Here is a 13,864-nt window from a genome sequence, read left to right on the forward strand (position 1 = left end):
ACAGACATTCCTTAGTCACACTCTGCTTCCACCAGCCTATGGCCTGGAAATAAGTTCCACAAATAGGTTAAATGGACTTTTCCTCCATGAAATTATCTATTTTTTTTTAACTCATATTTACTTTTAGCCTCCATACCACCTTGTGCTAATCAGTCCCACATTATAACTACAGACACTTTTTTCTTAAAGAAATCTGATTCTTTCTCAAACTATTTTGCAGGAATATTTCACAGAATTCCAAAAAGACTGTCTTGAGGTTAAAGGAAAGTAAGACTTTTCAGTTCAGTCACCTGTGATTTTTACAGCTATAGTTAAGGCTGTCACTGTAGTAAAGGGATCAAATAAAAATTCTAAATGGTGCTGTCTTCCTACATCCGTAAGTCCAAACATCTTACTCCTGTGGCTTGTAGAGGCTGATAGTGCTAATACGAAACACTGAGAGAGACTTAGGGAGAATTTAGCTATGGGGAAAAGTGGGGAACAGAGTTTAGTCCCTTGAATCTTCTCTCTAAAATAGATGTGGATTTCTCTATCCTGATATTATTGTTCTGATTGTCTGCAATTTTGTGTTTCAAATGCTTCATTAAACTTTCCCCTATATCTTATGGCATCATCTGTAAAAACTTGAAATTTCCTAGATACATTTTATCAGACCCTCAAGGGTTTTTGCTTCATGACGTGTCAATAACTTTGAGTCCCCACTACTACATATGAGGGTGCAAGTATGTCTAAATATTACATATGAAGATCCACGTGACCTGGATGGGTTTATCCAATCATATTCAGTGGAAAATAAGCACATGGTGTATCTTTGATACAGACACTACTCAGGCAATAGGTTTCTGTTTGCAAGTGTTGATGTTGGATTAAAGTCTATAGAATTAAATTCTGGTTTTTACTCTGATGTATGATTTCAGCTTCTTCTTTCCATGCCTCATGTTTATGGCAGAATTTAATATAATTTTTTTTATCCTTTCTTGAAGTGCCTTACATTCTCAAAGTCCTGCCAGTCCCTCTGCTACCAGTTTCTTTGCTTCTTCCAGTTGCCTTTCCTCCCCTTTGTATCACATTTCCTACAGACCTACAATGCAAGTTCTTCTCCACCTCTGCATTCTCCCTAATTTTACTTCTAGACTTTGCTTGGAGGGTAATACACATGAAGAAATGTAATGCCCAGCTAACCTGGATATGGAGATGCAATAAATCTGAGAAAACTGTGCTTTAAATAGAGAAGTAACTTTTCCTGAGTGAAAGTGAGGATTTTAAATGGCTAAAAAGAACAGTGTTGCCAGCATAGCCCTTCTAATCTGTGTGAACTTCATCACTATAATCCCTCAGTAAAGCTATTCTAATAGGAACGTGGCCAACAGAAATTCCTCTACAAGCAGTTTCCTCTCCTACTTGCACTTAATTCGAACTTCCATGTTTCCATTTTATTCTGGGTTATTGCACTGCTTCTTTAAATATTCTGGCTGTTTTCTCTTACTTCTTTTTTAATTACCACCTTTGCTGATAAACATCTCATGCTTGTTCATATGCTTATTTTGTCAAATGCTTCAGTGTAAAGTTTAAGTTTTTTTTCAGATTCATCAAATAGGTAATTTACAATAGCTTGATGATTATCTTGAAGAATTATTTCAGTAAATGTAGATTTTTCTGACATTTTAACCTTGTCTTCCAGAAGAACAATCACAGCAGAGTTAGGAGAGTCTTCCATTCCATATGAAAGAAATATGCATGTTTTCAAGGAATGAGATGGGACTGAGATGGCATAGTTTTTGATACTTGCATTTATGCTGTTGCTTTTTTCAGAAGAATGTTTGAAAATTGAAACATATAAAAAATTATTGCAGACCCCTGTATTTACAAAAAAAAAAAAAAAATCATCTATGGCTCCTGAAACTTATGTTCAAACCTTTGATTTTTTTTCTTTTGTATACTGCTATTATTTCAGGGGATCAGGGAAAGGAAGTTTAAGTAACAACAGAGTTTTTTAAAACTCCCTCTTCTCATTGAACAAGCAATTTGGCTGATATACATCAGAAAATTCTGTGTCTGCATTTCCAGTTCCTAGCTGCTGAAAATTTAGATTTGATGAACAATAAAAGGCCGAAGATTGACTCTTCAAGCTACCTTTCTTTTGCTTGCCATTCTTGGTTATGACAAATACAGCATTCTTTGCCTATGAGTGATATTTTGAAGTGGAGTTTTTACAAATATCACTTCACATGTTTCATATTTATTCTAGTTTAATCAATATATCATATAGAAAATCCCTGCTGCTTCTCAGTATTGAAGGTCTTGATCTTATAACTGACAGCACATTAGTGGGCAGCTATTGTTGCTCTGGGGAATCTGTTGAAAGCGGTGCAAGGGAAGACTAAAGATTAAAAAAAAAATCACCTTTTAATGATAGCTATGGTATATGTCACTGCTGAAGTCCTTCAGTGTGCTTCTTTCCCTTTTCTCTCCCTCCTCAGCAGCGCTGCCCTGACTGGCTGCACACTCTAGTTTATGCAATGTGGTTACAAATATGTTTTGAAAGTCTGTTCCAGTGACAGTCCAGTTTGTTGTCCTTTTGCAGTAAAGGCTTGTACCCATTTCTGAGAATACCTTGCAATTCTTATCTTACATAATTAGCATGTCACAGCTCTTTGTTTGCCTGAAGAATTCAACTGACTTCAAAATGTCCACGTGAACCTGTGTGCCACAGCATAGAGCCTGCCCTAAACTTCATGCAGCATGAGCATCTCGCCCGTCTGACTATGCCACCCTCACTGCTCACACCCCACAGGTGCACCACCACTCATCCCTTTGGCACCCAAAAAACAGGTCTCGTGACACGTCCAACAGCAGCGTTCAGTTTCTTTGCAGTTTTAAGATCAAATTTGTCTCTCGCGACTGTTGACGTGGCTTTTGCAACTGAACCAGCACGAACCTCGGCCCAGAGGAAAATTCATCTCGTGCAGCTGCACAGCACCCCAGGGCAGCCAGACTGTGCAGAGAAATGCTGCTCAGGAGGTGCTCTCTGTCCTCTTGTGATGCACCACGGGAGTGCCGCCGGTGAGACAGCACCTTTGCAGTGGGCTGAAGTGTAGCAGTTGTATTTTAACATTCTACCACAGCTAGTGCATGCCACAGTATGCACTGTGAGGCTTAAAGCTGTAAAACTGTACAGTGCTATGTACCACAATACAGCACAGATGTTATGGCACTACAAGTTTCCACAAACAATTTGAAGCAGCAGAAGCAGCAGTCCAGCACCCCTTCTACTGCTAGCCACCCTTTTCCACCCTTGTTTTATCTGTTCTCTTGTAGAACTCAAAGTTTTGTGAGACCAGGCAATGCAAAAATGTAAATAATGTTGTCTAAAGCTAACTCTATTTTTTAGTGTTCAGCCTATATTTATTAGTATTCAAAGCTTATTCAATTCAAGCTTTTACCTGGATCTGTCCTTATACTTTTTCCCAAACGCAACCACAAACATTCATGCTGGCCTAAGGGAAGGGAATGGATGGGATTGAACGAGCAGTGGCAGTGGGGGAGCAATTTTTAGGACATTAGCTTACAGAAGACTGAGATGCTTGTAGAACTGCTGTCTAAAGACAATGGCAAGTTTTTTGTGCTTAGTGTACAGCTACTTTCAGGTTTTTCAAGTTATCCAAGTCAAATTGTGTTGTAGTTTTGATTTTTAAGGTAAGATTTGGATCAGGGTACATACAGAAGTAATAAAAATGAAAAGTCATTTACCACAAGGCAGCTGCACAAATCGTTTCCGAGTATTAAAATGGGGTTGAAGTTATAGTTAAAACTTTGTGAATTACTAAAATGAAGGTTTAGAAACTACTCTGAATATTCCTGCATGTTGCCCTTTCAATACCCATCCAGTTTAAATTATTTTAGCACCACAGGTGCCAATGCAAGATATAATGCAATGGTATAATCAGTTCATCTGAGGCTCTGCAGACTGACTGTGCAGCTGATAAAACCATGGGGCACTAAAACTGGCCGCCAGTAATCTTGCTAGGGTGCTATATTTACTTAGTCTATTCTGGTAGCGATCTGTAAGAGGTTTAAAGTAGCTCTCGAAGGCAGAGTTGGTGTTTGAATGATCATTGTTTGGAAGCAAGAATCAGCATTTGGATGAATAGATACTGAAAAAAGTTACCTGGTATGTTTGATGCAATGGGTGCTGCTGGATCAGCAGATGACATTAATGCTATGGAAATTCACCACTGGTACACAAAATTTATGAAGGAGTGCCCATCTGGACAACTTTGTCTACATGAATTTAAACATGTCCTGGATCTACACGGACTTACTCCAGAAGCTAACAGCTACGTTGAACAAGTATTTCACACATTTGACATGAATAAGGTAAGAATTCATTCCTGACTTCCTGGCTTTCTTGTGGCTGTATCATTTGATGCACTCAGCAACGTGTCTCAGAGAGCTGGCAATGCTCCCTACTCAGAAATAATGAAAGTGATTCACAGGTGATGCAATAGAAAATTATGAGCAGATAAACATGAGTGGCAGGCAAACAATTTTGAATGCTCTCTTCCCCATTCATTTTGCCAACTTGAAAGTTGCGTAGTTATTCTAATACATGCTGATTGTTTCTCATCTTTGAAAGCGAGATTTTTATGATTATTTCCAGTGTGCATTAATAATTGAAATTTTTATTTATATAACTGCTAAAAAAATCTTTCTAAGTAAGTTGGTTTGGTTGGATTTCTAGGTGTTAATGTTTTAAGATTATGCAACGTAGACACAATATGATTTCTTCAGTTGCTGGATTCATTCTGAGCACCTTCTGCAGCTTAATTCAATCTCCGTTTTCCAGACACTTCTGTCTGCTTTAGATCCATTATCCCAATTTTACTGCTTCACATTCTAGGTCATCCTAAAGATACATCCAGCAGCTCTTAGCTGCATTGCTGTCTTATGTTCTTCATACTCGGTGTTCCTACAGGTTCCTTCTAGCCACAAGACTCATCTACAAGATTGTGCCTTGTTACTTTCCTCTTAAGCCAAAGTAACACTTTCTATCAAATGCTGCTAAGGAAGCAAAGAGTCATCTGTAATTCCTACAAAAGTATTTGTTCTTGGCTAAAATAAGGTTTAGGCTGAATTATCAGTACTACAAACTCAGCTTTCAGATAATAGACCAGATAAGTCCACCATGGTATAAAAAATTATTTTTAAAAAAAGCATTAGTGTTCTCTACCCACATAATTTATCTCAAAGAGTTCAGAGATGTTAAGGAAAATGTGTTATTACACTACACAAATTACTTTAGTGATAGGTTAAAACTGGTCCAAATAGTAGCCAAAACTACTCCAAACAGTTTCCAGCTCCAGAAATGGCCTTTCTGCTCTTCATTACGGAAATAATTATATTTGTTTCAGAAAGTGCTGAGAATATAAGGTACTTCATGTGCTCTTACATCCAACATTAAATTTCTTGTATGATGCCCAGCAGACTAAGAATTCCCAGAGTCACTAGCTCTGTTACACCATTTTCTTGTTATGCGTATTTCCACACGCACCTTCACCTCCAATTCAGCTTGATTTTTTGGATTTATGTGATTCTTTCTTGCATAATCTTCAAGGACTGTTCCTATAAAATCAGGCTCATTGCACGCTCTTTTCTTCCCCCCATCAATCACCAGATGGTTAAACATACCTGAATTTGATTAAGTAGCATCACCTAACTCAATTAACATGCTAATTACAGATCATGAACAAACTTCCAGTCCACAAACACGGAACCTGACTGACAGAAATTGTCAGTTTGCTGTGTTCTTTTCAATTAATAAATCAATGTGCTAAGTTCCCTAGAAAAGCTTTATGAATGCTAACCTTGGACAACACCCTTGGACACTGTCTGAGCTCATCTGGGAGCTTTTCCAGGTTAGCTCTAAAGTGTGCTGCAAAAAGCCCTTGACACACCAGTGCTCTTGAAATTATTCGGAAATACTCACAAAATTTATTTTAGACAAATAGTTTCAAAGCAACTACTGACTTGAGGACACTTCAGAAAGTTGAGCCTGCAGCTGGTTTTACTTATTTTTTCAGAAAACTGGACTGTGAAATAAACACTCCCTGAAATCAGGCTTCTGTCAGGAAGATAGTGTACCAGTGCAGGGCTGACCACAGGCACAGGGAGATTGAGCCCTTGCCAAGATGAGATAACCGAGGGTTTGAAGAGAGAGGAAGAAAGTAAGTAGCCTTCAAACAGTTTTGTGCCAACAGAAAAGCCTGGGAGAACTTGTCACTACTGCTGATACTGGTCTCTGTATTTGGAAAATATCTATTGTACTCAGCAAATAGTGCATCCAGTACAGGCAGGTAGCACAAAATAAACCAGATAGCAACTTTCAGGGCACGGTTGCTTTTCAGCTTGCCCCATTCATCTTTCTCCACCATTTGTAGTCTTTGCAATACTATTTGAAATCAAAATTGTTACAGTTTTCTTCACTTGTTTATATTACCTGTTTATATTACTTGTTTATATGTACGTTGATAATGTACATATAAACTGTTTATTCTAACAGTTGAAATGTTACAGTTGTGAAGAATACTTATTTAGTATTTAAGAGGTTATTTAAGAGTATCTTTTTGTAAGGAAAAAACATTTTGCAAATGTAGCTAGTAACTTCTATGAAGACAAGCTTTACGTGCACCTGGGACGTGCCTCAGCAGAGAAAGAGCTCCAAACCAAAAAGGTGGTGAGCTTTGGGGGTCTTGGGGGTTTGGGTTTTGGGTTTTGTTGTTGTTTTTTAATGGGACAGTGTCTTTTGGTTCATTAGTTTTTGAAAAGTTACCAATTACAGGGCCCTTCCCCCACTATAAGGAGCTTAGCACCCAGGGAGCAGTTTGCTCAACTTATCTGATGAACATTAAGATGTATGCCTTAAACTTTTCAGGTTATATACACATCAGAGTTTGACTCTTACTACCAATCAATCTCTCATCCCCTTCGCCAGTTTCCCCACAACTTTTTAAGAATTGGCATATTTCAACCCAATTTCAAAGACTAGACATTTCGGTTTATTAGTTCCTAATGTTTTCATAAAATTTGGCAGCTGCATAGCAGAGACACACCCAGAACAAATGCCCCACTCATGCAAGATTCAGCTTTTATTCCTTGTTTAAGGCAACAGTTGGCTGGCAAAATGATCAGGCAATTGTTTCCTTTTGTCTGGTGAGGATATAGGGAGGAGCTGGGGTACCAGGATGTGAGGATTTAGGGGACAAAAGACATAGTTTGTGCTAATCTAGGCCTTTGTTTTTCTGTTCCCAGAAGGGCTTGTTTAATTAATGTTATGTTTTAGACAGAAAAAAATGTTTCAATTTTTTATCCGTCTGGAAGTCTTCCCACAATTTTAATGAAATTTAACAATGATTTGGCCTTTAGGGCTTCATAAAATCCACTATAAAACTGCTTATGCTAGGTTTATAACCTCATTACTTAATAATGAGCTCCCACTAAATATCTGATATTCATTTCCAGTTTTGCAAGATATTGTAAAAATCCTCCATTAGCTACTGTAATCTTAGGCATAGATTTTATTGTGTATTTTCTTAATTGAGCTGTTGCTCACCTGTAGCAATAGGACCAGGCAAAGTTATTTAGAAGGCAGAACAGGAATGGCACATTTAGAATTGTTAAATACACAAGATTGTATAGTCTATATCCATTTGTAGATGGAAATAAAATGAAGGATGTGGCATCTACTCCCAGATAAAAAGCTGGCAAGTTTTAATAGCTGTCCAATCTATTTGTATAATTTAGTCACTGGAAAGGCTTAAACACTTAGAGAAATAAATCAAGTGAAACAGAATATTTTACCTGAATGTTTTACTTTTTCCTTTTTAATAATAGAAAAAATTTATTTTTTATGAAATGGCAACAATCTAGTTTTTAATGAAGTGGCAACAGTATAACTACATGATTCAGGTACAATACATAACATCTAGATAAGCTGTAGCTCAGGTTTTTTCTTCTCTTGCCTTGAATAAAATCTTGTGAAAGCCTCACTGAAAATCCTGTGGCAAACAAGAACCAGGACCTCTCAAGCTGCATGCCAGGATTTCATAAGCCTCCCCTTTGAGATTCACACTGCGTCTGTTTAGTTTGATATGATGTGTATATTTATCTGTTGTAATTTATGTTTCCTGTGAAGTCATTCTGTTGGGCTTCAGGCTGGCTTAGGGGACTGGTTTACGTAAGGAGAAGAATGAGCTGTTGGCATACCAGCTTGCCAAGAGGAACCCATTTGGGATTTTTATGTCTTGGCACTGGCTTTCTCAGTAACACTATCTTCATATTGTTCTTGATCATTCTGACTACATCGACACTCCTAACAAGAGCATGGCTTATGTGCAGTGCAATCAAAAAAGCATTTGTCTTCTGGATTCTGCTCTTAATACAAAAATCCAGCTCAAGACTCCTTTCCATGCTTAGCAGAGTCTAAGAATATTATTTCAAGATGACTCAGCTCCTTTCAAGCTAGATGTACCAAGTCTCTCTGCCCTGCTTTATACATCAATGGGATAACAACCTATCTGATTAAGTCAGTGGAAACTAACTCTTTCTTAACAGAATAAACAGATTGTGAAAAAAACTACACATAAATTAAGGTTCTGAAATGGCATAACATGTGGAGATATAAAAAGTCATTATCATTCAGACTGTCTTGCCCACAGCAGTGCAATTATATTTTGAAGTTGAAAATTGCAAGGTTAGTTTTCTTTTGTTTTCTTCCCCACCCCTCTACCCCCGTCCAAATTCTTTGTGTTATTTTTCTTCTGCTGGAGGATCAGATTTTTTCTGCCGCCTTGATGGTAAAAATTGTTGCCAGATCTTTGATGTTAGTGGATGAGAAAAAGAATTGGGGATCTAATTTCTTGCAGCATGCATTTGGCATTTAGGAAGTGAGATTCCAAGCAAACAGACTTTGGTGTCTGCGAGCTTCTCCCTGAACCTGAAATTGCTCAAGGTGCCTCTGTCATCTTCCAGCTTCTGTGATACTGAAAGTGCTTTAAATATTCAAATTTCTATCTCTGTATTATCTGAAAATCCATCACTGAGACTGCAAACAGAACGAAGAGAACGTGTGCGTTAAGTGGATTATGCAAATGAAGAATTATGATTACTTTTTAGTGCCTCCCCGTGCTCTTACTGTTTCAGAATTATATACATAAGGACACATTCCTAGTTCTTTTTAACCTTAGGATTATATCAAAAGTGCTTATCCCATGCTTAGTTTAGATAGGATGTTAAATCAAAGTATGTAGTTTAAATTGTAGAGTCATGAAGAATCTATTCTCAGTAAAAAGTCCCCTTCTTGAACTTCACTAGCTCCTATTTATATCCTTTATTCAGATTCTGTTGTGTGAGTTTCAGCAGTTTGTATTTAAATAACTTGATATTTTCTGTGAGAGACTATCAGAACATTTTTTTTCAATGCTAATGGTACATTATTTTGTACATTATTTTCTGTTTGTACATTATTTTCCTTCATCTGGATGAATACTTACTGGCAGAGTTACCAGAGTCACCAAACACATCACTACTATTTTGCAGAATTCATGATTATGATTCTTCCTGTTTTCCAAGGGGTTGAATGCAAAGTCCTCCAAGCAAAGCACAGCAACACCATTTCACAATTTGGGAAGCATTCAAATTCATCTTACTGCATTTTTAGTGCAAAGCATTTTGAGCCTAGTAAGAATGCCAAGGCTGCAAACCTGACACAGGTTCTTACAAACATGAGCACTAATGTCATGGTTTGTCTACAAGAGAATCCCTGCAAAAGCAGGATGAGCCCTGAGAACATGTCAAGTTCACTCCAGATGGAGAGGGACCCACCTATTGACAAGCTCTTCAAAAATCTATTGAGTTTGTTTTCTTGTAGGTGGAGCTGGATGAGAGTCTTAAAACCCTCATGTTCTCCTTTTCACTACTGGAAGGTTGTGTGAATGTTGTTGTCTTCCCTCTCCATTTTAAAAATTACTTTCCCTGCCATTTCCAAGGCAAGATGGAAATAAATGTCCAAGGAGCGGAAGGAGGAAACAGCATCTCTTCCCTTCTTTGTACGTTAATTGAAAACATCGTGGAACTGAAATGCAAGTTGCAGAGAAAAAGTGTTGAAAAGATAGTTAAAATCTTAACAAGAGATTCATTCTCCATCAGAAACAGAGCTGATACTTGGACAAAAGCAACACAGGGGGGAAAATGTGTTTGTTTGCTTGTCTGCAGTGAGAGGGAGAGGAGGCTGGCAGTGGCAGCCGCAAGACCCAGCCCCTCAGGGTGTCTCTCCGCAGGGCCTGTCACTCCACTGGCCCAGAAAAGCACTCGAACAGGGATTACTAGACAGAAATATCTTTAGCGACCACAACCAGCCCTTGTCTTTCGAACTCGGGCCACTAGGAGGTGCTCAGTGTCTGCTCAGTTTGGGAGAGACTTCAGGCACCCAGAAAGGAAATGTCTCCAATCAAAACAACGGCACCTAATTAGGGAAGACAGCCTCGCCTTTTAATTAAATGTTTGCTGATTACTCTATTGGCTTGGTTTTCCCTTTTCCAAAGTGTTTAACTCAGTGGATTTGATTGCTAGTAGTGGAGGGGAGAAAAAAAAAAGGAAGGGAAAAAAAGGATGATTTAATATCAAAATTTATTCCAAATACCTGTGTTGTGGTAGGCAGATAAAAACAGGAAGCTGGGATTTAGAGTTGTTTAAGGATCTAAGTTTAACATTATTAAGTGGAAAAATCCAATTTGTCTAAGATGAAATCCTTCATGAAAATAGCCTGTGGCATCAAAATGTTGTTGGGGCAGGGTCAATTTGGAGATAGTACTCTCAACATGAAGATTTTTGGGGACCCCTCCTTCAGTTTATCAGTATGCAAAAGTTCAGGAATTTCTTTTCTTCTTATTTCTTCCAGTTGAAGCCAGGACATTTTGTTGACCTCTCAGATCTTCCCTGCATGAGAGGCCTCTTTCCCATCATTTTTATTAAGACCACTGAAAAATAATAGTTTAACTGTGGATTGCTACTCTCACTTGCAGTTCCCTGATGTCCACCTGGCAAGCTGCAGCCCAAGCTCTTGCCAATCATGAGTTCAGGAAAATCAGTGAATTTGCAATAGCTACAAAAACAAAGTATTCCTGACTTTTTCTCCTGTCAAAGGAGGATGCATCTCTTTGGCAACTAGAAACCTTGATGAACAGCTTCAGTAGTGGGCCCTCATTGTGTTAAGTCTTGAACTCCCAATGAAAAATGTAAAGCTGGTATCTCAGAGCTCTTCCCATAATCATTAAAACTAAAACAACTGCTCTACAAATGTTTCTGTGGGAAGTACAAGACTTGTTATTTCATTATACATGGTCTGCTCGTTATTTAAAGATACTGGTGCACTGTAGCATATGTGGTGAACAACACCCACAAAATCACGTCAGTAATTGGCTTAATGACCAAAAAAACATCTTAAACTAGATTGTTCACAACTAAGATAAGAACAGTTGACTATATCATCACCAGGACATGTATCACTGAGTAGATCCATAATCCCCATGTCAGGAATAATCAAGCAGTAGTACAAAAAGAAATCAGACATAATAAGCTCCTATAGATATATTTTTAAATGGTCCCTGCCTTTTTTTCAGTTTAAAATCCATACACAAACTCAAAGGGTTCATTGTTTGTAGAACTACAAAAGCAAGCACACAAGGAATGTGGCTGTGAACTAGCAAAGCTGTGCCAGTGCTTGATGAGTGTTTTCACTGAGAGAATAATTAAGCAATTGTGTGTCCCACAATGGTGCCAGGGTTGAAACACCACAGAAATTAGCGATGACCTCTCTTTTCCCCATCCCCATGCTTGAGTTAGCATAAATTTGGTGAGTCCTGTCACCTCAGGCAGACAAATTAGGGGTTGTGTACTACTACAAATTTGCCTCATTGGGGCAAAAGCTTTCTGGTGTATGAGGGAGAGGAAAACAATCCTTAAAAGTAAGGTACGTTCTGATGAAGATAGGAGAAGGAAAGGCCAGCTCAGTCCTCCTCCTTTTGTAATATGCATAGGAGGAGAAATGTGGAATTGAGAAGCTAAACACTCATTGAAATAGTTAGAAAACTGTAGAGTGGTCCGTAGAGAGAAGATGGTGATTGTTGGGACCTCACAGTTTGGGTCTTAAAAAAAATCCCAAACAACAAAAACCCACTAAAACCTCAAACTGTTAAAGCCTTCATAGGTAAATTTTCTGACTAGGATAGGCCATTCTCGTTCTTCCTGGAGGATAACCTCCTCTTTCCACAATTTTATTTCTTGTCCAGATGACTCTTTCACTTGGGCGGCGTAGGTAGTCCCTCTGGAAACACACCACCTTAGCTGGGAGGTAGGTTGCATCTACCTTAAGAGACATAAACAGTCACTGAAGTTGGCTACAGACGAGTAGCCACGTGCCTGTGGGGAGTTGGCAAGGTAGTTAATAGAGGGAGATGGAAGGAAACTGTGCTCTAAAGTAAGTTGGCTAATCAGGGACATGGGAATGCTTTCTCTGGTCCTGCCCACACAGCTCCCCTCTGTAGCCAAAATGAGCAGTGGCAGATCTCCATATACACTCAGCACCAGTAGGATCCAGCATCTGATTGCAATGGAATTCTGGGAAGAAAGGGAATGGAGAAAGAGAGAAATGGGGCAAAATCCAGAAGCATGGTCTGAGTCACAGAGGAGAGAGAAACGGCATTTTTTCAGAGCAAACACAACATAGAAATTACCGAGTAAGGAAAAAGGAAGTGAGACTGGATTGAGCTGAAACAGATGCAAAAAGTTAATTGCAAAGGCGACACAAATTTAGATAAAAGCCTGTGGATTAGCTTTTTATGCAAATGCATTTAAAACTTGGCACTTCAAGCACTAGCAGCTCTCTTTTTTGTCTCACACTTCAGGCAGGTATCATTCAGCTGAATCTACTGGAGTTTCACAACACAGAGATGTAGTATTTGCTGCCTACAGCTGAGTAACTTCTGTTTTCACAATACCCAAGAGAAAGAGAATGTCATCTTTATTATTTTATTTTTCTGCTTTTTTATGTATCAAGGTAGCTCCTGATCACCCTGCTGGGAAGCTTTGTTTTGTTGCGATATGCTTTTTAAAAAAGGCTCAACTTCTCCTTTCAAATGCTATCAAAAGACTACCTTTTTTTCCTTGTAAAGAAATCTGAATTACATCATCACTTCCAAAACTGAGATATTTTATACTATTATCAGAGCAGAACTAAGGAATGTGATTTTTTTTTTCCTCATTGTTCCCTACAGAGAGAGTTTTGCAGTGTGCATTTCCTGTGTGCCCCTGTTCTTGCAGTTTAGCAACAGTCTGTCCCTGAAGCAGCAATCTTTATTACGGGACTGTCATTTTCAGTGCAAGTGCATAGTCCCGCTGTTGCCTGCTTGTATCTTTTTCTTAATTCCCAGAATATTGTACAGACTCCAGAAAGCTTCTTGGCATCTCAATAGATACTGTAATTTTATCTTCATCTTTCAGAATCAATTTAGTTTGGTGCAGATAGTTCATTGGGAATTGCTTCACTGGGCTTCCTATATACAAACTAGCCTCTATACCCATTGTTTCAGCATTCTGTGAAATGGTTTTGCTGTATTAATTTATTCAGTTCAGCTCCACATTGTTATCAATTTTTCTATTTTTGTTTATAAAAGTAGAAATGCTCCAATGCCTTTGGCTTCTGGAATAAGTGATTTCCATAGAATTTCTACTATCTCAGCACAGGCTTTGTCTGCGAGTTTATCAAGTGCTGTCAAACTATGCGGCAGGTTATAAATTTTAGTCTTTTCGT

At 38.4% G+C, this 13,864-nt stretch overlaps 1 protein-coding gene across 1 annotated transcript in view; it reads left to right on the forward strand.

Moving 5' to 3' along the window:
- The first annotated feature begins 757 nt into the window (after nucleotides 1-757).
- GUCA1C (guanylate cyclase activator 1C) overlaps nucleotides 758-13,864 on the forward strand; it is a 38,868-nt gene continuing 25,761 nt past the window's right edge. Inside the window, exon 1 of the mRNA XM_064644131.1 lies at nucleotides 758-4,377. Within this exon, the coding sequence (XP_064500201.1) occupies nucleotides 4,174-4,377 (204 nt within the window). The 5' untranslated portion in view covers nucleotides 758-4,173. The remainder of the gene's footprint in view (nucleotides 4,378-13,864) is intronic.

Source organism: Pseudopipra pipra, chromosome 2 (assembly GCF_036250125.1).
Source record: "Pseudopipra pipra isolate bDixPip1 chromosome 2, bDixPip1.hap1, whole genome shotgun sequence".
In the NCBI taxonomy this organism is placed as follows: Eukaryota; Metazoa; Chordata; class Aves; order Passeriformes; family Pipridae; genus Pseudopipra; species Pseudopipra pipra.